The 27,132-nt window shown below is 40.1% G+C and overlaps 2 protein-coding genes across 3 annotated transcripts in view; both read right to left on the bottom strand.

Annotated features, from left to right (window-relative positions):
• The window catches only part of ppp1r37 (protein phosphatase 1, regulatory subunit 37), a 41,411-nt gene extending 22,253 nt beyond the window's left edge, over positions 1-19,158 (bottom strand). Inside the window, exon 1 of the mRNA XM_046389187.1 lies at positions 17,337-19,158. Within this exon, the coding sequence (XP_046245143.1) occupies positions 17,337-18,093 (757 nt within the window). The 5' untranslated portion in view covers positions 18,094-19,158. The remainder of the gene's footprint in view (positions 1-17,336) is intronic.
• A 938-nt stretch (positions 19,159-20,096) lies between these two features.
• Positions 20,097-21,044, bottom strand: LOC124059809 (late histone H2A.2.2-like). Of its 2 annotated transcripts, none has more exons than XM_046390186.1 (2): positions 20,885-21,044; positions 20,097-20,605 (listed from the first exon to the last, which is right to left on the bottom strand). In XM_046390186.1, the coding sequence occupies exon 2, from the start codon at positions 20,567-20,569 to the stop codon at positions 20,150-20,152; it is 420 nt and encodes a 139-aa protein (XP_046246142.1). In that variant the 5' UTR covers positions 20,570-20,605; positions 20,885-21,044; the 3' UTR covers positions 20,097-20,149. The 2 variants fall into 2 exon arrangements, with proteins under 2 accessions (XP_046246142.1, XP_046246141.1); XM_046390185.1 differs by having other exon boundaries at positions 20,097-20,620; positions 20,885-21,043.
• Positions 21,045-27,132: the final 6,088 nt, after the last annotated feature.

Genomic DNA, 27,132 nt, shown 5'->3' with positions numbered 1-27,132 from the left:
ATACATAGATTAAATCTCAATCTTGTGTTTTCTCACATCCTTTAACAGTGTCCAATATCTATTAACAATATTTGTTTATTATATTTATTTTTATTTCTGATAACACAGTTGCACAGCACCCATTTAAAAGTAGTAATCTGATGTCAGTGTGACACCTTAGGTACATGACAGCTGTCTTTTTATGGTTTCCGATAGAGTCATTCCATGCAAACACATTGCCTGTGCAGGAATCCGAAGCTCATATCGCTTGCGGTACACAGAGTCATCATTACGCTGTGATGCTGAGGTTCCTGTCAGTGGGTGATTTTCTGACAGCCACCCCCATGTGCAAAGCAAACAAAGCATCTGAAATGGGCCTGGTTTTAGTTGGATCTTGCCTCAAGCCGATCCTGAATATCAGCCAAGGATATCCTTACAGAACAAATTATCAGCATGATGAAATCTAGGACTGGTATACTTGGAAAATGTTCCCTTTAAATGTGACCTGTTTGTGTTCCCGCCTTGGGGAGCAGAGATTGTAACCCCTTGAAGGGTTCCCCTACTTAAGTCAGCGAAAAAGGAGGTATTGTTCTGCATAGGTCAGGCTGCTGCCTTCCCAGACTGTTGTGGGGGCTAACTCCAGTCAGATGACTGGGCAACATTCAAACTCACTTTTCTGGCTGAGAGACTCTGCTGAGAGGGGAAGCAAGGCACTCGGGCAAAGAATGACAGATATGAAGAAAAAAAAAAAAAAAAAAAAAACTAAAGAAGGGAAACTGTGCAGGAATTCAGAAAGATCTGGACGTTCTACAAGCATTTGACTTATTTTAGAATCTATGTATACATAATGTATACACACATATGAATAAATGTACAGTCTGCATGTTTGCTGATAGAGGCAGAACCTGTGCCTATGCAGCTACTGTGGTAACTCATGGGGTTGGTGTGTGCGTGAATCTGACTGTGTGCTGCAGTCAGCAATTTCGCCAAGGTGAGAATTTGTCCACTTCACTTTTTAGTCGCCTCGATCTCCTCTCCTCTTTTTCTACCACAGCGTCCCTGATCAGTTTAACTCCCACCTGGTCAAGGTAGTGACTGGACTAACCAACAGTACTAAAAGGGGAAAATAATAATATGTCTGTCTCGCTACACAACTAGTTTTCTTTATCTTGACCTGAGTAGCAGCAGATTTGAGATTTGGAAGGTTGAATCTGTATGTATATATGATTCTAACAGCACAGATCAGAATAAACAACCTGCTGGTGAGACAAAGAGGCAGTTAAAAAAAAAAAAAAAAAAAAAGAGCGGCCAAGCAAGTCTGACCAACTTTGTTATTCACCATCTCAATGAAATGTGTGTCAGACCATGGATGAAAAAGCTAAAAAAAGACATACTGTGGTGAGTCTGAAGTAATGGTGTGCGTGTATGTGTGTGAAACTAAATGAAAGAGCAAGTCAGTGCCACATGAATACAGTGAGAATGGCCACAACACATCTTGCACTCGTTTTGAGATCCAGCCTAGACAGCCACTCAAACGAAAAGACGTCTAGTCTTGCAGCAGACCCTGCCACATACTGGAACGTGCGTGCACACACACAAGATAATTCACTGGAGCTGGATTGATGAGAATATGCTGACTGCTACTGTGACAAGATACATAAAAGTCCATGTAGGCTGAAGACTCAAATGGAAAATATGCACACATTCTCTACATCAAACACGTAAAGATTATGCAATCACATGGCTCTGTTTGATAACCTTAATCATAGCTAAAGGGTGACTCCATCCATGTTATTTTCTTGGTTAAAAAGTTCACTGACACTGTAAAATGGAGAGTGACTAAAGCGTTAGCGCTTTTATTATCATTAAACTTTCATTTCAGGATTTGTTGGTTGTAAAAAAAAACTACTCAAAGTTACTCTCCAGCTCAAAGAGGGAGGAACTTACATTTAGCAACATCATCATCAGAAACCTATGTCAAGTTACCTGAGAAAAAATTTTGAGAAGAGTTTTGCAGCATTTTGATACTATAACATGCATATTTAGACAGATATTTTAATGTTTGTATTTGAATACATAAGGAACACTGCTGTAAAGCAACAGAATGATATATCAACTTAAAAAATAGAAGAAATAATGGACCTTTCTTTGTGCGCACAAACCTAACTCCTCCTCATACACTTACACACAAATGCCACACATAGACAGAGAACATTTGCCATCATATAACAAGATCTGTCTTAGTCTTTAGCCATATTAAATAACAGAAAAGAAGGAGCAAAACTTCACTCAATGTGAGATTAAGATGCTTGCTCATGAAGCGGAGACAACCTGCTGACATGCCCACTGCCTGTGATAGATACAACACTTGACAAATTCATGCACTGATGGCAAAGGCTGCCACACAAGGTCACTGATGCTTTGACATGGAGTCAGAGCTACAGATCGAACCAAACCAACCAAAACAATTTGTCTTAAAATTTTTTGACAACTTGCCCACATCTCTAGCAATTAAGAACGCTTATTTCTCTGCTGTCTCTGTGACACATCATTTCATCCATTTCACTTCATTCGAAGTGAGCGACATGTTGGAGGTTTACACAAACACCTTCAATTCCAACCTCCACCCTTCAGGCCTGACCAACTGGTAGGAATCACTGGTGTGGCAAAAAGGATGAGATCCCTATTTTGGTCTTGAACACAACCCATTTTGTATATTGACCAAACCAGTGTTTTTGCTACCAGGAATTGAACCCTGGTTTACTGCAGTGGTGGATGGGAGCTTCACTCCTGGTCCAACACGTGCACCCTTAAAAAATTCCCTCAGTAATTACTGCTGAATGATGAAGCCAAGAATCGCTTGCAGAACAACACTGCTGTTAAAAACAGAACAGAGCCCATGTTTGTATGAGGATCGTCTCTCATTACCTTCGAGCCTTCACTTCAGTCACACCAGTAGTCCTTCCAAACTTTACTCCTTATTATCATGAAGGAGACTGCATGCCAGGCCCTAGCAGGTCTATGTAAGATTGGTTCATTGCATAATTTTTCTTTCTTTTGCATAAGTTATATTATGTGTTATTCCATTTAAAATGCCAGTTTGAAAATAGTGTATGAATGGTTCTGTGCATATTGGTATGTATCATTTATGCATTTTGCACCTGGTCTAAACTGCTGATAAACCAGTTCTGTAGTCCTGTGTGCACCTGGCACTAACTTGTGTCTTGGGCAATCCAATTACAAGGGGACAGCTTTAAGTACAGGTATGAATGCATTAAGGGCACACTGAGATCTGCAGAAGGTGTTAGGGGGTGTTAGAAGGTGTTTAGTAACAGCAAAATTCCCAGACTCTGGGGCTGCACTGAATGTCATTAGATTTTATAAACTCCTATTGAAGCTACTCATATTTTTTTATTTAAGCAACTGCTTTAAATTAGAACTTGTAAGTTTCATCAGTATAAACACATGTAGGCGGCAGGCCAATACAATAAAGGCATGACACCATGATGAAGCACCAAGCAAACAGAGATTGATAAAACATCATCTTCTGCATTTTACTGTAATAGTGTGAAAGCTGAAGCTGATTTGTGTTCTTAAAAGTCATTTTTGGTACCGTTAGACTAGGTTGTTAGGCGTCCTAGCTAGTTGCTAGGACGTCTCCTTCATACAGGTGTGTGGCTCCCTTTGTGTGCCAAGCAAGAGAGTGAATAGTTTTTTTCTGATTGAAATGAAAAATGAAATGAGGAAAAAACACCAACAAATATGGACTGAAGCAGAATATTTTGTGAAATAAAACATGTTGCAAAAAAAATGACTTTTTGAGGAGGTCTGTGATTGTGACTCATAAGGATCTACATTTCCTTTTACTCTGCATACACAACATAAAGTAATCTTTTGATTAAAAAAAACAACCAAAGCAAGAAAAAAAACCCCAAGTTTTTAACTTGCTGTCATGATTTCAGTAATTCAGACAACCTCTGGGTTTCCTCAGCAGAAAATCAGTATCAGTATCTGTATTTACATTTGTGATTTATCTACAAAAATGTCTGGACACAGAAGTGTAGATTTAACCTAAATGCCTCTGCTGCCAGCGTGTGAGAGTCTTGTAAATTTGTACAGGACGATGTGTTCGTTCCAGTGAACACCGTGTCCTTGGAAAAGCTTTATTGTGCAGACTCGCTGTGGAGCAAGAGTGTGTGTAAACACTTCCTGAGGGAAAGGTGGGGTTTGGGGGTTGGCGGAGGTGGTCAGGATCCCATACCACTACAGAGTATTTTCTCACACAGCTCATTTATTAGAAAAAGAGGAAGTGAGCCAGACAAGAATGAGTAAAAAAGAAAATGTTTTTAATTTGTTTTAATGAAAAATAATCAATCACTACTGCCCTCAAAAACATATAAAACAGTATAAGGAAGCTTAGAGCCAAAAATAACTCTTGAACGTGTCAAAATAGAAAAGGATGAAAAAGAGAAAAAGAAAACCATATCCAGAGTCTTGTTTTTAACAGAATGAATCAGAGATGGGAGCTTCTGCTTTGCAGGGTCATTAAGAGCTGAGCTACAGCTGCTGTCTGCATTTCTGCTTGCTCTGTTTTTGTTTCATTGCACTCGCTCCAGTGCTGCTGGTACATGTATGGAGGGAGTGCCGATAAAGAGGTACGCAGAAGGGGGAGAGAGGGAGGGGAAACCACTGCGCACACACACACACATCTTTGAAAACCAGGGTTAGAAGAAGTATTGTTTTAATGATGAGCAGAAACAAAACCTCTGATCACCATCTAGATCACTACCACTACACTTAGGAGGGTCTGTCTATGATCTCACACACCCAAACTCACACTCTTGAACAGGAGAGTCAGTCGGCCCAGGGCGGTCGGAGTTCAGCTGCGATTCCTCACAGTTTTCACACACTTGAACTTGAATATTATTTCAAAATCACAAAATTTTCTTTGTCACACTAAATTTGCCCTCAAGCTCAAAACCTGCTCTGCATGTTGCACTGAAGCAAGGGAGCATAAAGGGAAGGCAGTCAGTTTTAAAAACACCTCAGGCTGAGATTTCAGGTGTGGTTAAGGACACAGACGCAGTTTCATCTGCGAAATGAAAGAAACGAGCAGCATGCTGCTTTTCTCCTTGTGTTTTTTGTTGTCGGCCACCATCCATTGTGAAACGCACACTAAATCACTTCTTGCTGCGGCAGACGCTCCAACCGCACCTAGCTTGCTGACTCAGATCATCAGAGGTAAATTAAGTACTGCAGACTTTATAAGAATGATTGATGATGAGTTTTTGACCATTATCTTGCTGCTGCAGATTTACTCCTTTGTTGGAGTGAACATTTTGAAGAATGTGATCAGCTTGATGGAGTAAAGCAATACATTCTGCTAAGCAATAACTCAAATTAACACTACATACACGATCGATATCATCATTGACTTTTGCTCTATAAATTGTTTCCTTGATTTCAAACCCCTTCCCCTCATCACTCAGAAGGAGTTAAAGGCAGTGAAAAGAAAATCCAAGTCGTACAAGATCTGGAAATTAATTCAATATGATCTAGTTTGTTTGGGTATTCCCTTCCATCAGTGCATCACGAATATACAAATTGTAGTAGGAAACCAGATTTAGCTTTACTATGTATTTCAATAAACTGCGTGTGCTTAAACTATACCCTAATGAATTACGGATGTGTTGCATCTTTGCTGCAGTACACAACCTGTTGGATTGGTATTTTGGCGCGAAGACAACTTGCAGGCAGAAAGGGAGGTATGCCTGTCATAAAGTACAAATCAATTACTTAAACTGAGCAGCTGGTCAAGCTGCAACAAGTACAGGCACATATGTTGAGAGGTCTGTATTGAAAGCTGTGTAAAGAAACTGTTAAGCATTGAATGTGTGCAGGTGTTCAGTCAGATAAACCTGATAGTTCCCTTCCACACCTTAACTGTACTTGAGCTATAAAGCACAAGGTGAGGCCAAAGTTTTCACGGAAAAATTAACATGCCATTTCACTTAAGCAATACCTGACAGGTATCAGTGCAGCAACTTCAAATGACACACTTTGGGTTAGAGTTAATCAAAATATGAAGACATTACACTGCACCATTTGGCACATTTCAATTGTGAAAATAAAATCTGCTTGAGGAATTCAAGCTACAATTGTGCTAGAAATATTTATTAAATATTAAATACATATTTATAATTTATTTATGTATAAGTCACTGTAGTAAGTGATTCAGCTGCTCTGCAGTTTAGCCTGCACATTGGTATTCAAGTCATACATTTAGATTATGAATGTATCAGATCTCCTAGCCATGTTAATATGACATTCTCAACAAAAATAAAACTTAAAAATGCAGCAGCTATAAATAAAAGCCTTCTCTCCTTTGTAGCTGTGTAACATCACAACACTGAAGTCAAAGTCTCTCCAGCCGCCCACAAAATGTCAGAACAGATCGACCCAGTGCCCACAGTGTGAACGTGGGCTTTAGAACCAGACACAGTTTGTGTTGGTTTCAGTGGGACAGAAGAGGTGGACCGTTGTATGAATGCTTATTAAACTGTTACATCACCACAAAAGACTGAATATGCGATATGGATCAGAAATTTTAATTTACTGTTCCATTGTAAAGGTTTACACTTTTTCAACTGCTACCTTTCAAGTTACAGCAAGAAGCGATTCATTAGATTATATACAGAAGCATAAACAGGCAACAAAAATAAAATATTGCATAAAAAGGTAGGATGCAAGTTGCGTGTGTGTGTAAAATGTTTGATTAAAAAAAAACTGTTTTGGATTATAAAGATTTTGCGGAGCACTTGGAGTTCCACCCATTTTATATTCACACATTCACACATTAACACCCATTTCCTAGAAAAAAGCAGCATGAACATCACACAGAAACAACTCTCTTCCTCCCAAGTTCTGAGAAGGGCTTGCAACTCTTTTCAGGCTTTTTAAGAAAAACATCTGAAGGAACACGTAAGGACCCTCCTTTGAAATTACTCGATGTTAAAGACAAACCTTTAGGGCCTGTTAAAACATGTGATTCATCTTCCAATGTGCTAAAAGAAAGCTGGCACCTCACCTAACTAGAAGCTGCTGAATAAATGCAGACGACCGTGAGAGAAAAATCACCCGATGCCAACGCTGTTTTCATGTTTGTACAACAAATGATCATTACAAAGATGCTGTTTACTGCACAGAATCAAAGATGTGTACAGAATAAGGTTATCTTAACTGCTGAGAAGTCTGACCCAAATTCAGTCCATGTCAGTGTGTATTCATCCTCCTCAGCCTTGCTTTCTTTGCACCTTCATAAATCATTCTTATCGTTCTTGTTAGTCTAGCTAAGTTAGTCTAGCTAACAAGAAGCAAAGTACAAACTCCCCTCTCTTCAAAAAAAAGGAAAAAAAAAAACAAAAGGAGGAAACAAGCAAAGACAAGTGCCTGAATGTGTGCAGAGGAAGATGTAACACCATTGGCGAAGACAGGCAACTGACACAGACTTGGCAGAAAGTGAGAATCCCATTTTAAAAAAAAGTACGACTCGTCTGCACAGTCTGGTTAAACTAGTAGTTAAGAATGATACAGAATACTCCATAAGTAGAGAGGAAAAACTTTGGCAGCGAGTGGGAATGTGGTGAAGACTGTACCAGCCTCCGTCCAGCAACCGCATATAAACACCTGACCTGCTGTCTGCACACATCTGGAGCTGCATGGACAGAAGGGGTTTTAGAACAGAATAAATGTCAAGTTGCATAACAGCAAATGAAAAGAGAGGACTGTGGTCGGAAAAGGTAGTCAGCCTGTTGACTGACCTAGTTTTTACTTGGATAAATTGTTATGCAGCAGCTAATGCTACCCAGGAACAACTGACGACAAGTCCACTGGATGGATTAGCACACTGACAGGAGGGAAAGCTAAACTCTTAAAGGAGGATCTTCACCTTGAATTGATCACTTAGACGCCATTTATTAAGTCAAAGTGTCTATAATGCCAGGTAACAGCTGAACTGACATGTTACATGTTTCGAGAGGAAATTACTCCTAGGAAGCAGTTCAAAAGATCTGCTTCAATAGAGAAGTCTGCACACAGAGCACTCAGCAACACATGGAGGCCATGTGTTCAACTGGCAGCACTTCAATCCACTGCATTTCATCGGATGGTCAACAGCTTCAGCAGTCTGTATGTAATTTGTTGCCCTACCGAGTGAAATCCTTCAAGTGCGAGGGTGGTTTGCACCGTCAGACAGTTGAGTAGACATTCATTGTCAGCTGAGTTAAGGTTATAGAGGGACTCAAAAAGGTTCCTTAAGGCAAATAATTGAAAAAAATTGAAAACCATGTAGCCCTGCATCAGTTAAAATTAATGATGCAACTTTTTCCTCACCATCTTGGATAGACCTTCTACAATTATGTAATCTATCAAAAGAAAATTATTTGTCAGCTATATTGATAATCAATTAACTGGTAAGTCAATGGAATAGAATCAATCATTTATCAAGCAAAAATGTCAAACATTTGCAGATTCCAGCTTCTTAAATAAAAGGATTTGCTGCTTTTCTTTGTCATTTATGACAGTAAATGAAGAGTCTTTGGGTTCCAGACTGATGACTGGACAAAAGAAGCATCTGAAGAAGTCGTTTTGGGCTCTGAGAAATTGTGACGAGAATTTTTCTTTGGAGAACAATAACACAGATTATACAGACCTTACTAAAACTAATGCTGTTCAATCTGACAGTTCTGCAAAAATGCATCAAGGTTATAAAGCTAAGTTTTTGTCGAAACTGCTTCAGTGAGGTGTTGATTTAACTGTATGACAGTTTCGGGTGAATGTAGTTTGCGGTGCTGTTGAAATGTAATGCATTACACAGACAAATGTGTCTGTTATTTAGCCTATATGCTCATCAGTATAAGGTGGATGACAAAAATAGAAAAACGTCAGTATGACAAAACACAAATCAACAACACGACAAACTGGTGATAACAGACAGCAGAGGATAAAACAAGTGTGAACACGTGGATTTTACAAGTAAAAGCAATTCTGAAATTTAGCTGACTTGGAGAGTCTAAAGGGAAAACATACAAATCACTTGACTTTCGAGGTTGTGGTGTTTTCACAAGACAAACGCAATGTATGAAATGACATGCCAAGCCTTTGGGCAAATGTCCAAAGTATGTTGGTGGTGGAACACAGAAGTGTTGTCAGGTCCTCCTCCTTAACATGCAAGTGCCAGTGTTCAAAATAGCCTCCCTCTTCCAGTCTCAAGCCTCCTTTCCTCTGCCATTTCACACTGCTGTGTTGCGGATGGTGACAGCAGCGTCATTCACACATGACAGCTGGCAGCCTGGATGGTCAGAGGTGTGGCAGAGAGGCAGAGACTGTGAGTCTGCTGCTGTGTGCTTCTACCAGTACGGATGACAAGAAAGCAGGAGTGGTCTAACACAAAGAAGTGAGAGGCATGCAAATTTGAGAAGAGGGCAGTCTTCTGTTAATAACAGGGTAGCTCAAAGGTAAAAACCACTAACTCAACCCATTTGAATCATACTGTACTAAGACTGCCACTAACAATTATTTTCATCATAAAATAATCTGCCATATTTAATCTAAAAGAATTTTTAAAAAACTGAAAAATTCTCATCACAATTTCCTAGAACCCAAATAAAATGACCAAGCAGAAATTAATTCAATTTAAAAAAAGCTGGAAAGAGCTAATGTTTGACATTTTTGCTTGAAAAATGACTGAAATGATTAAGTCAATCAACTAATTTTCCTTCAGTCTGATCAATAATTAAAAGACAGCTCGGACTGAGACACAATCTGACAAACTGACAGAGATGGAAGTGAACTCACACCTCGTGTCATGGATTACGGACTATCTCATGGGGAGACCTCGGTACATCAGGCTTAGGGACTGCGCCTCTGGGACTGCAATCAGCAGCACGAGAGCACCAGACAGCGCTCTCCAATGTCCTTTACGCCTCTGACTTCAAATACAACTCGTCATGATACATGCAAAAGTATTCGGATGACACTGCAATTGTAGGGTGGATCAAGGATGGACAGGAGGAGGAGTACAGGAACCTGGTGAAGGACTTTGTGGCATGGTGCAGGTCTAACTACCTACACATCAACACCTCCAAAATCAAGGAGATGGTGGTGGATTTCCAGAGGCCCAGGCCTCACCCACAGCCAGTAGCCATCGGCGGGGACTGTGTGGAGCTTGTCCAAACCTGCAAGTCCCTGGGACGGCAATTAGATCACAAACTGGACGCACTATACATGAAAGGACAGAGCCGTCACTATTTCCTGAGGAGGCTGAGATCCTTTAGTGTCTGCCGGGAAGCTGCTGCAGATGTTCTACCAGGCTGTCGTAGCCAGCATCCTCTTCTGTGCCGTGGTGTGCTGTGGAAGCAGCACTAAGAAGAAGGATGCCTCACGGCTGGACAAGCTGGCAGAGCTGAAGTCCTTAACATATGTGGCAGAGGAGAGGACTCAGAACAAACTCAGATCCATGACAAACCATGTCCATCACCCTCTGCACAGCACCTTGAATAGGAAACGGAACACATTCAGCGGCAGGCTGCTGTCTCTGTCCTCCAACCAAATGTGAAATATGGTCACAGTTCACACACAGTGGTATTGACTAATGGCCAGAAAATTATTTTTGTAAAACATTCAAATGTTACAGTGAATTTCATCATTTTATCCAATTAGACATTTGTGTGAAATGTTGTCACAATTAACATATAAATACTTATGCTATAGCTATGGCCAAAAACATGTTTAGGGAGGCCGCAAGGAGCTCGATATTTGACCACCAAATTCTAATCAGTTCCTTTGGCGGATGAGGAGCCATAAAAACAGAGAAGCCATTTTAGACTCCCACATGAAACCAGGCCTGCATCTGAGAAAGCTGCCAGACCAGATGGAGAGTGACATTATGAGCAAACAACAGTTGTATCCTCTATTTTCAAATAAAGAGGGCATTTTGTGCAGGGTGTGGAGAAGGTAGGTAATATTTGACACTTCCAGTCTCCTCAGGACTGATTTGACTTGGATTGTTCGATGTCTGTTCTGTGATAATATTAAAAAATCTTGGTGGAATGCTTTCCTTTCTCTTCTGTGTCTATTTTACCAGCCCTCAGGTTTGCTGGTAATTACCTTGGTTTCAAGCTACAATGCAGATCCACGCGTAAGGTTAAATGACGGGGCTCATCTCAAAACAAACACTGCCAGACACTTTACACTTTATTTACAAGACAAACAAAGCTGCATGTGTAGCTTCAACAGGCAGAACTTCACAACAGATGAGTGTACAAACTAGAGATACCCCAGAGAACTGATATCATCGGCAGGTATTATTGTATCACATACATATTGGCATCGGCCTGTACTGTTGGATGGAAAATAAACATCCCAGCATAGGAAAAACTGCAATTTGGAAACGGTGTCATCATTACATAGTTGGTCTAGCAATCGCCAGTGCATAAAATATTTAAATAGCTGTTTGGCAGTAGATGCTAGTGCCCAGCATACTGATAGGTCGGAGATGCGACTAATCAAGTTAAACTTGATTTAAGTTCAGATCTAAATCTTAGATTACACAGCTGCACACTTGTTTAATATTGTGTAACGTGTAACATTTTCGCATTAAGATGTCTGAAAACAACTAAACCTGTGTTATATACTTTGTTAAGCTGCACACTTACATTGTCTCAAACATTTCCAACTATCTTCAAACCTGGATATGAATACATAATTTAAAAAAATACAATACATAAAATAAAGATTTTTCTAGAGTCCCAAATCCGAGTCCAAGTTGATTCTCAATTTTTTTTAAGGAAGAATCTCATGACAAGACTCAAATAAATCCCTGCATGTGCAACTTAATCGTGACTTGAGTCCAAGCTGAGAGCTCGAGGCACACTTCAAGAATATTATCATAGCATACGTCAATTCAAACTGAACTGAAGTATGCTATGATATTCCTCATAATTTATTTTATTTGAACCTTCCTACAATGATTTTCATTCATTTCTAAAAAGTAAACCAAAGTCATCAGCTGCTAAAACGATCACGAATATTACAAAAATAATCACGATGGTAATTACACGCAAAATGAATAAATATGTTTTCAACATTCATTACAGACTTTGCCTTGGTGATGTCTCTTGTTAACTATCTTTATTTCTTCTCATGTTTTCACTGAAAATGAGGTGTTAATGACACCTATATGACAGCTGGCAGTATCAGCTGACATTTGACACTATTAACTTGCCACTCGCAGTTATGTTGTTCCCAACAGGATGAAAAAGTATGACTGCACATCCAGAAGTGTGTCAGAGGACATATAACTTCAAAACTCCCTCTCAGAAGAAAGAAAAAGAAAAATTGTTTTCTCTTTTGGCCCAGAGAATTCAGCACTAGTCTGCCTCCAGCACGAACTGAACTAACGTCTAGGTTTTCAAAGCCTTTGTCCATTCTGTCCACTGAGAGCTCTGCTTATCAGAATGTAACTTGGTCCACAGCCACAACACATAACATTTCATGGGTCACAGATCCTCTCACAACCTGGTGCCAAGTGGGGCTTGGGTCCTATGACATGAGACGAAGCTGCACGTAGGCCAAAGAGTTTGGTTGCTTAGCTGTTATTATTGCAGTTACCATGAAGGTATTGTCTGGACTGCATGTAGTAGGCTTTAACTTGTTCATAGCTAAAGCTGTTTTACAATAAATCAAAACTGTGATATTCTATTATTCTCTATGGTTGCTGTGAAAAACTTGCATCATGCCTTGACAAAAACAATAACTCTGCATTTCAGAGGGTATGTAATGACTGATAAGTTGGATGAAATATACAGAATGACCTAGCATGTTTCCAGTATGAGCGAGTGCTATTGTAATGACACGTTCTGCTGATACAGTATAAGCACCATGACTGAATTGGCCAGCCAGGACAGATGAAATATAGGGGAGAAGCATAGGGAGCAGGGCAAGCAACACAGCATCCTGAAAAGTTCAGGAATATAAGGATATGATGTAGTATTTGCTGAAGCCTGGAGGGAGGGACAAGCGTCCCTTAAGTCTCAACAGAGACAAAAAAAAACAAAAACAAAAATTTAAGGAATGACATTATCTAACCCAGAATAAAACGTCATTTTATTACTTGTTGGCAAAATTCTCGAGTACAATATCACAAAGGTAGTTCCAAGAAGCCCTACTTACATGCATTTTTTAATGTATACATTCTGATGTCACTCACTGTGTGCCAGTTGATACCAGTAAACTGGATGACGTCAAGCCTGGAAAAATTTGAGTGCCAAGGAAGAAAGAGAAATGTGACACCCCAGCTGCCTGCTATTGTTCTCCTGACTTTGTTCTATCGTGAACCCCAGGGGGTTATTTTGAATGGCAGCTTTCTGGACTCCAAGAAGTGAACTCCTGTTCATATGCTCATTTCGTAACAGCAATTAAACCAGATGGATGCTGCTTTATCTAACGAATTCTTCTCTCTGCTCTTAAAGAAGTAACTCATACTGTGTGTGCATGAAGCTCCAGGCTCTGTGAGCTCAGTTCTCTGAGTCCCTGTCTTATGTCATCTGTCAGAAACATGACACGAGTTCATCAGATAAAAAGTCTGGATGGATAATGGAGCATTTAATGAAGCATGAGGAGCCTTGGAGAGAAGATTCAGATACATTTCATTTCCTGGACTTTGCCTCACAAACACACACACACACGTTTATCCCATGTGTGCTCGTGTCCTCAAGGTAGATGGCACAAGCAAGACAAAGAGAAAGATACCCAGGTGAATGACAAAGGTTTAGAGCTAGAAGCAAATTCCACAATTAACACGTATGAAGGGTAGCACAGGTGCAAATGAAAGAGGACGTAAGGATTATCAGGCTTTGTTAGATGTTATTAAATTATTTAATGTGGGTGACTGTGTGTTTTTCCGACTTATTAACATTTAACTACTAACTTTAACATTTAAATTCTGTCAACCTTCAAATGACACAGTAGCTCCCTCCAAAGAGCCAATACCTGAAAAAAATAAATATAAATTAATTAAGAAGTAACATAAGAAGCTGAGGTTGAAAGCTGATTTAAAAGTTATTTTCTAACTTCACTTACTACAACCTGTGCAGCTTTGTCACTCTTATCTAGGCTTGTACACCATCACTTACGCTGAAACAACAGAAAACCTGTTCAAATTGCTGAAGCTAACACAATTCATTGAATAATGTGAAAGCATGGGCAAAAAAATGATAGCAAAATGTATCGCCGATAGGTGATAGAGAGACAGAGAGAGGAAGGAAAGTGCGTAACATAGGTTCGGTTGCATAAACAAACAACAAGGACACTGGAGAGAGAAAGTGAGTACAGGCAGCGGGGAAATAAGAAGAAAAAGCTGCTTCTGCTGAGTGCGCAACACGTCGTCAGCCACAACCTACATCTGCTGCATCTGCTGGTATGACAACAGAAACAACTCACAAACAGCTGACAATGGAAAGGTGCTTGACAGCAGCACAGTATGAGAAAACTGAAAAAACAGTGCAAGGACATTAACTATTCTTGCATCGTATTGTACTGCATTGCTAAGGATATGCTACCGGTCAGTGTGGTTGAAAAGCATGGCACCAGAAAGCTTCTCAGTGTAGTTGATATCCGCTATGTTGTCCTGGGCCGCACTTGACGTACATTGCAGGGAATCAAAATAAAGTGGTTAAATTCAACCTATTTCTACTGGTCTACATTAAAAATCCTGATTTTTTTTTTTTTTTTTACCATATCAGCCAGCCCTAGAAGAACAAGAAGAACGTATTAAATGTGTCCAAACACAAAGATGATAAAATGACCTTTTTGGAATTCAAAGTATTATTTGTCCAACTTAACTTAAACTACATGTTACACATGCGGCAATAACTAATCTGAGCCCACACTGCCGTCATCTAGATACTTGACTCTTCCTAGAACCATGTGTTTCATAAGGTCCCAAAAATCTTGGCTAACTGGGTTGGAGACTTTACCCTCACACAGTTTGGCTAAAGATATTTCATGTCCAGTTTACTATCAGATCGTCCATCTGGCATGTGCACTGCCAACAAACAACAGGGTTACATGACAGGAGCATGATAAGGACCATGAATGCTACAAATGCATAAATTGTTTTAAGTGCACTGAACATGATTTACACTAACAGTTAGAGAAATGTGTAAGGACAAGTGTCTTTCTGGGTGGCTATCTGACCAGTTGCAGGGGTGTTAATCAAACAATTCATATTCAGCTCTGAACACGGCACTGGAGCATGTTAACCTTGGTGCTTATGCTTTTTTTTCTACCCCCCCCCCTCCATCTGGGCATCTCGCATCACTGACCCTTGCCTTGGCCTGGCCTACATTTTTGGTTCACTCTTAAAACCACACAGGTCACAAAGACACTGAGCCTAACTAAGGACAAAAGACTGTACTGAGACTTGGACTAAGACTGTAAGGCCAGCAGTATGTAGTCCAAATAAAAATCTGGCACTGCCAAGAAAAGAATTAAACAAGAACCTATTGTATACTGTAGTTGCATAATGTTGTGTAAGAGGAACTAAAAATAAAGAAAAAAATGAACAAAAAAAAAAAGAAAAAAAAGAAGAAGACCTGTTAACCAAAATCAGTACTTTGGCCAAAAAAGATCATTGAGACATTCATATGTTATTCTTTAGGTACTGGTGCATAATGACTAATAAATTAAATTAAAACCGCATTTCACTGTATTTATCCTTACTCTAGGCAAAGACAATAGAGATGAATTAAGTCCAACTAGAATTACTGCATGGCCTTACAAACTTGTCAATCTGCCTGTCTATGCAATGAACACTTTGGAGGAATTTAACAAAAGGGGGTTTAAGTGTATTTTTAGCAAAATTACTGGAGTTATCACATGACATGTATGACTCCAACGAATAATTTCCAATGAGAAACATGCTGTTTTTAATGCCTATTTTCACAGAGGAATACAGAGGGCTCATAGAGCTTTTTGTCACATGGAGCAGTGCCAATGACCTGAAGCTCAATATCATCAAAGCCAATGAACTTATGGAGGACTGTAATGCTTCAAATATGGAAGTTGCTGAAAGAAGATACAAATTTTAAAGTGTAGATTCTTCAAACGTTTTCAAACCAGTCAGCACAGTTACAAGGAGGACACCCTCCACCAATTGAGTATCTGACCATATATGAAATACGGACAAAATCTGCCCTTCTGTTCCTATTGAGTTATGCTGTCGAATAATGACAGAAAACACGATGACATCAAAGTGAAGTTGACCTTTGACCACCAAAATCTAAATCAGTTCATCCTAGTAAGTAGATTATTGTGCCAAATTTGAAGAAACTCCCTCAAGATATTCCTCAAATATTCTTGTGAAGAATGGTACTACATCATTTGATCTGGAGCGGCAGGAATCACCATTGGTTTTGAAAATGCATTACATTTGGTTCATTAACACTGGTTTGGTGTAACATATGCCCATTGCTTTCTAACTAAGATTTATTTGTTTCCATCTGTATATGATTTCTCTGCTTGTCTGTATCCTGTTCTTATTAATCCTTCTGGTCTATTGTTCCTTCCAGTGCAGCGTTTCCCAAGTATACCTTCTGGAGATAAAAAAACGTTTTGTATTGTATTGTATTTGTATATAAAAATGCAGCATTTATTTAAATCTAAAATATTCACGTTATTTCCTGGAAGATTAACAGTAAAGGTGGAGAGGCAGCTTCTCATTTTGCAGTAAATGTGAAGAAGGGGTTCCAGATATCGACACAGTGAAATCAGTGCCTTTTCCTGCATAAGCTTCCTTTAGATGCTTTTTCACTAAACAAACAGGAACCCAACTGTGGTAAAATGGCATACCTCAAGAAGTGGTGGTGGGATTGACTCACAATATGGCATACAGAACAGGCCTGGGCCTATATTTAGAAAAACAGATTGTATGGGGAAAAAGCCAGACTAAGCTATTATGTTGCATATTAGACTATTTAAAGCATGAAATTAACTTCTGTTTGAAAAAGGGGCAGGGGCACAGGTGCTGCCTTAGGACTAAATAGACTGTTGTGTGATCGTGCAAGAGATGACAAGCTTTGACACAGAAGAACATTCCTCTCAAAAAGACACACCTCTCATGCATCAGTGTCAACATCACGTTCCTACCAACTTCACATGAAACATGACACATTTTAAACCCAAAAAGAACAGACTTCACAGCTTTTTAGATCTCCTAAGAGAATAAATCCTCGCAAACCATGATGATTTGACATGTTCATACAGGCTCAAAAGACAAGCAGAAACTAAGACAGCATTACCATGTCTCCAGGGGTCCTTGGGCTCCACTGCTCCAGAGACAATATCCTCATCTGAGGGAAATGTCACTCTTTTGCCGCTTGGTTTGTGTTTATCCTCGCCCTCCTCCACCGAGGGGTACAGTCCAGCCCGGTCTGTGGCAGAAGTCTCTGTGCCACTCGTTTGGCTTGCATCTGACAGGCTCTGTGCCGAGCTGCCAGCTGGGACACCCTGAGATGTGGACTCTGAGTCTAAAGTATTATCTGAGAGTGATTTGACGTTTGTTGATTCAGCCTCCAACACCCCACTCTCATTGAGGGTCAGATCTACACCTATGTCCATGTCCGCACCATCATATCCTTCCTCCACAACAAACTTTGCAGGTTCAATGTCCTTATCTTCCTTCACTTTCTTCCCCTCAATATCGTCCTTGTGATGCTCATCGTTAGAAAAGATAGCCTCAGTGGGATTCACTACCGAATGGGTGTCTTGGGCACTGCTCTGTCTATTTCCATTGACCTCATCAATTTCCAGTGTGTTTTGTGCCTGATGGTTATCCTCCTCCTGGGCAGCCTGAAGGTTATCAGTGAGCTGAGGCATTAAATACGTTTTGGAAGCCTCTGTGGGAGCAATGTTTTGTTTTTCTGTGTTAATGTCCGTCATCAGTTCAGATATCCGGGGGATGACCCCTTCTGAGCTGTTGGTAGTGTTGTGATCAGTGTCCACATTGCTTTTTGTCTTGACATTGCACAAATCTAGACATTGCTCTTCGATATTCATGTTTTCATTTCCAGTGAAACTTAGTCTTAAACTGTGCCAGACAGTATAGGTATTGAGTTAAATATTAACTAGGAATCAACTGACATGGATAAGCCTTCTCTTGCCTCTATCCTCACTAGATATGTAGATATACACCTACTCAGTTCTTAGTTGTCCAAATTAATTTCAAGTGCAATCAGAATATTAAACCTGTATCTTGACTGGTTTGCTGTACTGGGTTTGATTTACATTAGTTACCACAAACCCCAAATCATAGATGACTTTGGCCTTATATATTACCTAAAGTGCAATTTCACACATTTCAATACACGAAATATGTGACAGCTGTGTGAAATAGATAATGTCTCAGTAATTCTTTACTCAACTATAACCTATGCAGACATCCACCACTTAAAAATTTCTGCCAACCGTGTCTTATTGCTCCGAATGGGAACCGACGAAAGGCTCACTGTTCGTCAGCACATTGCCAGCAGTATTAAAGAGCACCAGGACAGTCAATTGAAACGAACAAGTCACTCAGGGTGCCTCCATTACGCTAGCAAAGTGAGATTACTGCCCGACACCGAGCCGATTCATTTGCATGAATTTGAACGAGCTAATGTTAGCTAGGTTGCTAAAGTTGTTGCCCAACAATGACATCCAGGCCCGTGTACGGTCGCACACCTGCTTCTTTGCGTGAGCCGGTCTGTCTGTCCCCGACAAAGTCCATTCTTCTGTGTCAAGAAATTATTTCCCGGCTGTGGCTCTTGTCTCACCTTCTGTCGCGGTGCAACTCAGCTCATATCACAACCCTCGACCAGCGGCAGCCAGAAAAAAGACAGGCGTCACACTCCGAGCATTGAACATGTTTCCGCGGCTAACATTAGCGCTGGGAACCGTGCCGAAAATACACTTGCCAGTACTAATAGTCTTAATTAAGGTTATCAAGATATCCCGACCGCACAGCTCTGGTGGGTATCTCCCTCTCCGGGAGAAGTACGTTGAACCTGTTTTTGTCTAGCCTTACGATTCGCTAGCTTGTTGGAGTCCAGCAACTGTTTGTTGTTCACACGTCTTACGTCAGCACGTCGTTGCCCACATGGGTACGTTCAGCATACGCAGTGTTCCAGAGTGTTGCAAAAAAAACAAAACAAAACAAAAAACAAATAAATAAGTACATAAATTTGAACGGTTTAGGTGGAACTATTTTTAAATACCACATACATGGCTCAACGATTGTTCACATCCCCAAATGTTAATTTTTTCGGTTTGAGTTATCCGATTACAGTGATTCACTGAAAGCAGCAATCAGGACAAAAGGTCAAAAATGTCTGAAACAAATGAGTCTCACTGCTGAATGTCATCATCCAACCTTCTGCGTTTTGTTCAAATTGGAATGTCTGATCCTTGTACTTTTAATAATGACACCTAATTTCCCCCCAAGGTAATTTGAGTGCCTGCTTTAGACCATTTCATTAAAACCAGTATCTATAAACATCACTAAGTGTCAGGCCATTTTTGCTGACATTTGTTACAGATTTCCAAAGCTAACTGGGCAGCTCAGGTTCAAGTGCAGATCTGCAAGAAGCCTTTATTGCCTGAACCTCAAATCCAAACTGTGGACTGTAATAATCCAATCCATAATGTAGATTATATTATGAAAAACCTCCACTTGTCCCCACATTATCAACTAACAGGGTGTGTATATTAAAAAACATTTTACATTTTGGATTTGGATGGAAGCTTTAAAGCAGTAATTAGCAGCGACTTCTAAATAATCACCGTCACAGTTGTCTTTTCTGGACAGTTTACATCTAGCAAACTGAACTGACAAGTCACTTTGTATTCCTCAAAAAGCATAAGTGTCCTTGGCTACAGGAAATGAAGCACATTGTGGTAGCATGTAGAAATTTGCTCCACTCTTTACATTTGCTGCCAAGACAATGTAGGTCTCTAAAAAGTTCAGCAGTTTCCCCAGAAAGACCAGTTTCCAGTACCTTACACAACAAGTAATAAGACAAGTATACATTAAAAACAAACTTTAATTTGATAAGATTTACAAGACTTGTACTTTCAATTAAAACTCTTGAGACTGAATGTCTTTAGTAGTTGAACCGTCATCCTTGGGTGCCTTGGTCTTCTTGGGGAGAAGGCTCGCCTGGATGTTTGGTATGACGCCACCATCTGAGATTGTGACCCCTGCCAGAAGTTTGTTGAGCTCCTCATCATTTTTCACTGCCAGCAAAATGTGGCGAGGAGCAATGCGTTGCTTCTTGTTGTCACGGGAGGCATTTCCTGCCAGCTCCAAAATTTCAGCACACAGGTACTCCAGGATAGCTGAGAGGTACACTGCAGAACCATTGCCAATTCGCTCAGCATAGTTGCCTTTTCTGAGCAGCCTGTGGATGCGGCCCACTGGGAAAGTAATTCCTGCCCTGGAGGACCGGGACATTGCAGTTTTAGGTTTGGGTGCAGCTTTCTTCCCACGGCCGGACATCTTCAGTCTGAGCGAAGCGAAACGCTTTGGGTTACACTGTAAAGAAAGCAACTGCAAAAATTTTAAAATCAACTTAATATATTTTCACCTTACAGTAGAGAAGAAAAGTCATTACAACATGCACATACAACAGCTGCTGCATTTGAAATAAAGGTTTAAGGAATTTGGGGATCTGAAGGCTAAATTGCTTTAAGAGCAGCCTTTTGGAACATGTTTAAACACTAAAGCCAAAACATCATACAACACTCAATTTAACAAATAATAAACTCCTTCCTCTTTTAAGAGAAAGCATCCCAGACATTGCTTAACACTCACCAATAGTCTACACTTCCTTCTAGTTCAGACAGCAGCTTTGCACTGAACCACACAGTAGTGCTTTTATGTGAGTTAGCCAGTCACATGTTGATTGCTGACACCTGGCTCCACTGTTGGGTGACGTTACCTGGAACAACTGCATTTAGCAACACTATACTCTGATACCCGAGGGGGCTCACATGTCTTCTGAAATATGGTCTAATAAGAAAAACTTTTTTTGATGCGAAGAAAATTGTGCTTTTCTGCACCAGCACACACATGTTCCTTATGCTAATGAGCCCAACAGCAAACACCTGTGTGAAGAGCAAGATGTGAGGGAAAATCATTTTAACTGAATAAAAAGTATGAGTCTGAGTGGCTGTGACATTAATTAAACATGCTGACAATTATATATTATATATATATTTTTTTAAAAAAAAAAGCAGAAGTAAGGAGAGATTTCAGTTTCAGTGGCAGAGATTTTGACTACTTTTACACGGCAGTTGAAAGTTCAGCTTCGGGCCACTCTGAGTGTGAAGGAACTAAATCAATTGAGGGCGGAGCTTAGATTTAATCAGATTGACCGAAATTTGTATGTATATGATGGAATGTAACTGAGAACATCAAGCATTGCACTTAATTACAACCTTTCTACCCCAGAACATTTCAGGGGCAAATACTGTACTTCACATTTATTTGACAGCTATTATTTTGCAGATTAAAATGTGGGTGGGTGAGGATTTGGTGGAGCAAATAATAAAATATATTTTGTTAATACTCTAAAGGGGTGATCTGCTGGATATTGAGCAGCTTTACTTTTGATACTTGAAGAATATTTGATGTTGTTTTATTTTATGTATAATATGTATATGAGGACAAGAAAACAATTGGACTGACAGCAGTTTGATTTTGTTTGTCCTATAAACCAAAGTGCATTACATAGGAACTACATTATTAGTAAGAAAAAGTATTTTCCATGCACAGGGAGGAACAAATGTGCCCGCAGTATGTGCATTTTCTATGCTAATGGTATCTGAAGTGTGCTTATATTTTTATTTTACTTTAAATGAAAATAATGTTTCTGCTCTCTAATACTCATTTCAGTGTTGGAGGAAGCTTTCAGGTCTTCTGAGGAGGTGATAGATGCAGTACTGCAGTCCATCAATACAGTACAAAGCATAATATTTCCTTCTGCAAGTGTAGTGAAGCAGAACTGTAAAGTTGCATGAATTGTAAATACTGAACTAAAGTACAAGTAGCTCAAAACTGTCCTCTTTCATCCAACCATTTAAATGAATTTCATCACATAATCCAAATGTGCTGAAAAAACATCAACAGCAGGTGGCAGCACAGATCTCAGATTTAACTTCTATGTTGGAGTTTGTCTTTATTTATTTATTTATTTCTACAGCTGAAATGACTTATTCTCAATGATGGAGCACTTACAAGACCACACTCAGTGTGTCATGATCCTTCACTTTATGATCAGGTGCTTCACTGTGTCTGTCTGCTTCAGTGCCTGATGTGTTTACTAAGTAACTGCCCGGAGGAGTGATGACTCATCTCCTGCCCTTGTGTACAGCACGGTATCAAGTGTTTTGTTACAACACACTCCGAAAACAGACAGACATAAACAGGGATTATTCATGAATCAAGGTCCACTCACTGCTTTTTTCTGAATTTTCATGGTCTTCTAGCTTGCTGCAAGCTAAGTAGCAAATGTAAACATACACTCACATACACACACGTACATGCACACACTCAAAAAACTTACATGCACACCATTCATTTTAACACCCATGCTGTCACTTTATTGTCCATACTGTCACTCCAGTGTCATAGAGGTCACCCTGCACTGTCTATTGTCCATATTGTATTGTGCCACACTGTATTTATTGTCTTATTGTCTATAGTGTTTTTGCACTGTTAAACTTCGTATTTGTACTGTCTCATGTTTAAATGGGTGTATTTTTTTGCTTTTTTTAATTTTTAATTTGTATTTTTTTCCATTTTATACTCAACATGTGTATTCCTCTTATGGAGCACCATGTAGCATCCTGGAGGATCGTTGTTTCACCGCTCTGTATTCTAGTATACGGTTGTAATGACAATAGAAATAGAAAATCCTTGACCTTGAACTGTTTATATTTAAAAGCTTAACATTTTAGCACATCACAACACATACGGCCTTTTTCCGAGACTAAGCTTGCATTTCATTCGCCCCATCTGCATGACTTGGTCTGTCAGACAGATTAATCAGATTCATCGAATGGATAGAGGAGTTGGGCATTATGCACCAAAGATTAAAACACCTGTTTCTGACCGGAGAACATTCACTGATTGTTACAAGTTTGATATTTCACATGAATGTCGACTGATTTCAGATACACTCTCTCCTATCCGATGCGTTAAAGTAAAGGCTTGTAAACTGGCAGTGGCAAGCAGGAAGTGAACAGAATGGACAAAAAAAAAGACGTCCCCTGCTGTGGTAAAAGTGAATATTTTAACATCACACTGAAAGCAACCTCAGCCACAGTTTTTTTCAGTGTTCTCCCAGCTTTAATGTCATTGTCAGTATCATTGCCAAATTTGAAGGCAACTAGCTTCGTCCTTTGTTCCATTTGCCTTCTCCCCGTCACTGTACTGACAGTGAGAGATGGAGGAGAGTGTGAGAGAAAGAGAGAGAGAGAGAGAGAGAGATTTTGACTGTTTGTATTCACTTTAAAATATGGCAAAGGGCCAATTGCAGAGCAGCGGGAAGACAAATTAAGCAGGGACCTTCCCAGCAGGTCGTCCTTAGACAGATTGGATGTGATTCTGTTCAACTTCTCAACAGCCCCCCGACACAAGGAGGACAGGACAGGACAGGACAGGACAGGACTCACAAGCTGTCACAGAGCAGTTCCCACCGCAGCCTGTGTGAAGTATAAAAACCAGTGCACACATTTAGCTGGTTCCTACACAGTTTATTCGCACTCACTGGAGGCTAAATCAGCGTATAAGACGGGAAGCTGCTGTTTTTCATCATGTGAGTTGTCATCACTGAAACAAACCACTTGTTTTTGTGAAGTTCTCCTGAGAGCCTTCGTCTGGATAAAGACTGAAGGCCTTCTGTATTTATTAGCAACAGTAGCTACTAACACTGAAGTTTGCAGTCTGCTGCCGAGCGAGGACAGGAGATGAAAGCGAGAGCGGAGGAAGCCACGAAATGATCCAAACATACGATTAAACTCAGACGCTGAAGGCAAAACCAGACACCAAAGCCCCCAACAAGATTTCTTTTGTATCTGCTAACTCAGGATAATTTAAAGAAGATAATTTAGCACTCCCTTGGATGCTGTTTTTCACAAAATTGATTGCTGAGCTTACAGGTCTTTGCACCAGACAGGTGGACAGGTAAACAGCAAAAGCCTCATGCTCTCTTTCACCGACACACGGAGGCCTCTTTCTTCTTTCCCTGAGCAGTAATAAATTCATAGATGTGGCTTTTAGGGGAATTGCGCTGCTACTTTGACTACCATTTTTTCCCCTTTCCTCAGCTTTATGGAGACTGTGTCTGTTCTTTGCAAAGCAATTTATCTTACGCATGAAATAAACTCAAGGGTCAGTGGCTTCTTTCATACGTGCAGACAAGCATGTACAATTACAGCCGTGCTTTCTCATGGAAAGAGGGATTTTCATCTGTGAAATACTGAAAAGGGCAATGACCCTGCTGAAAATAACCAAACTGCTAGAAATGTTTCATTGTAAATGTTCACCTCTTTCACTGGATAATAGCCTATTCATCATCAACCTCTTTTTCCTCATTCATAAATTCCCATATGGCAGCGACATTAGCCTCATGTGGTGACTTGACAGCAGAAAAAAAAGGTGTTGGATGTGTCTGGCTGCTCGTGTAATTTGAAGTTAATAAAGAGACAATTAATGTGAGGTCTCCACACAGTAATTGGAGAGTGAGTCATTCTCTGAGTGGATTGACTTTAATTATGAAACCTCACGGACACCCACAGTACAGCTGGGTGCCCAGGATTCCAGGATCCTTAGGTGCTTAAAGTCTGTCGCCTCCTGAAAAGAAATACCTGTGAGGCTGTGACTGGAGACAAGGCCTCTAAGTTACTCAGTGTGAAAATGAATCTCATCACAGCTTTTAAAAGAATACTTTGACTTTTGATGAAAACTCTTGTTTGCTTTCTTGCTGAGAGTTAGATGAGAATATCTAATATTTTATTTTTTTTTTTTTTTGTTAATCAATATCAGGATGCAGAGGGCAGGATATGGTAATGAACTCACACAAACTAAATTTACACAGAGAGAGATAAAAACAAAATAAAAATAAAAGTATTCCATGTAAGTGACAAAACAACAGTTTACCTGAAGTTAGCTCAGTCTTTTCAGTATGAAAGTCACCATGTGTGTTTTCACAGACAGTATTTCCTTTCCTAGCTGCACTTTGGGGCGACAGCCAGAAAAATAATGCATTTGGTACCAAAAAACCTATAGCTTGGAGAGATTTAAATTTGTCTTGTCTAAAAAAATGGATGCAATGTACATATGAGCGCAATGTCTTAAGATGTGAACTGTTTAAAAATAAATGGTTAATGGATTTGGAGGAGGAGTGGAATGGAGTTTTCTTGAATAGAAGAATCATCTTTATGATCCTCTCTGGCCTTTCCTCTCTTGTACCATCCTCCTCTCCTCTCCGCCATCCTCATCTTTTGCAGCATCCGATGCAGGTCCTACGCCAGCTGTGATGGTTACCATATGTCCATACCACATGTCGCCGGTTTCCCAATAAAAATCATATCCCTTTTTAAACACTACGAAAACACGGGGTGGACCTTGGGAGATATAAAATCAAGGCAGGGTTTGATTTGGCACCAAGCACCTGTGTGTGGGGATTGACCAGCAGAAGACAACTGCTGCAAATCCTCTGCCACGTCATTAGAAGCAGGGGGAAGAGCGAAGGACAAAGAGATTTTCCATCATCCACCCAGTCACCCATCCATCCATCCCACCTGTGCGAAACTCCCAGTCCTCCCTGCTTTTAATTCCTCCATCTGTTTTTCTCTCTTTCCTTTCTGTCTCTCTTTCTTTTCAGCCATAACTTGTTTTGGCTCTCTTTCACATTATTCTCCACTGTATAACTCTCTCTCTCTCTTTTTTTTTAGTGTAATTCACTTCCTGTCCTCTCTCTCACCTCCTTACACCCTTGGTACCTCATCATCTAATACACACACACACACACACACACACACACACACACACACACACACAGAGAGAGAGAGAGAGAGAGGCATTCACACACTTCATTTCTTTAAATATTCATTTCCGTATGTCTGTGATGTGTTTGGGGGAGTTTCCTGTTCCCAGCCCTCCAGCTTCCCTGAGAACCGCCATGTAGGAAGTGGCAGTCCTGGCACCGGTTCCTCCTCCCCCTCCGACTGGTCACATTCCCACCTTATAGAAACCAGCAGAGGTGGAAAAAGAGGGAAAGAAAGAGAGGGATCTCTGCCATAGAGGTTACTGTCCATTTAATATTACTGGTTTCTGGATTCTGTTACAAAAATTGTTGTTGCAATAGCCTTTTCCCAGACAATATCACCGCCTTTACTGGTCAACCCGCACAGCCCTGCGCGCTAATAAACTCGGCATATTACTCTATTTCACAGCTGGAGGTTTCTTAGAATTTCTCTAATTCTTTTGACAGAAACAATTCCCAGGGTGTCACTCAGGAAGTTATGGCATGTTTTCCCCCAACATAAACATTTGAACTTGAGCCCGTGCAGACTGGAAGACATCAGCCTGGAAAATATCTACAGTTTTTTTTTAAATGACACGATGAAGAATACTTTTGATTTTTAGATCATATTTATGTGATTCACACACTGACACCAGAGAACTAAAAACTGTCGGGAAGCACAAGTTCAGAGGAACTGCGAAACCCTGGTCTGATCAGGTCTCTGGTGGTAGGCGAGGTGCTGCTGAGAGGTCAAGGAGGGGAAACAGAGAGACATTGTGAAAGTTTGTGCAACTAATTTGGCTGCTCGTTCAGTTTTAAGGCCTGGTCCCACGGGGAAATGACTCAGCAAAATATATTCGAGAAATATTGTAAAATATAATATTTAAAGTTTGGTGTCAAACTAACAAACTTTTTCTGTTTTTTTTTGTTTTTTGTTTTTTTTTAATGTGTCTTTTGTTCCCTCACTGAAGACTTTTAATGAGAAAAGATGTCCACACTAATAAAACATCATCACCAGGTTAAAATATGC

Source organism: Scatophagus argus, chromosome 5 (assembly GCF_020382885.2).
Source record: "Scatophagus argus isolate fScaArg1 chromosome 5, fScaArg1.pri, whole genome shotgun sequence".
NCBI classification, from domain to species: Eukaryota; Metazoa; Chordata; class Actinopteri; family Scatophagidae; genus Scatophagus; species Scatophagus argus.
This window is presented reverse-complemented; position numbering and strand designations above follow the sequence as displayed.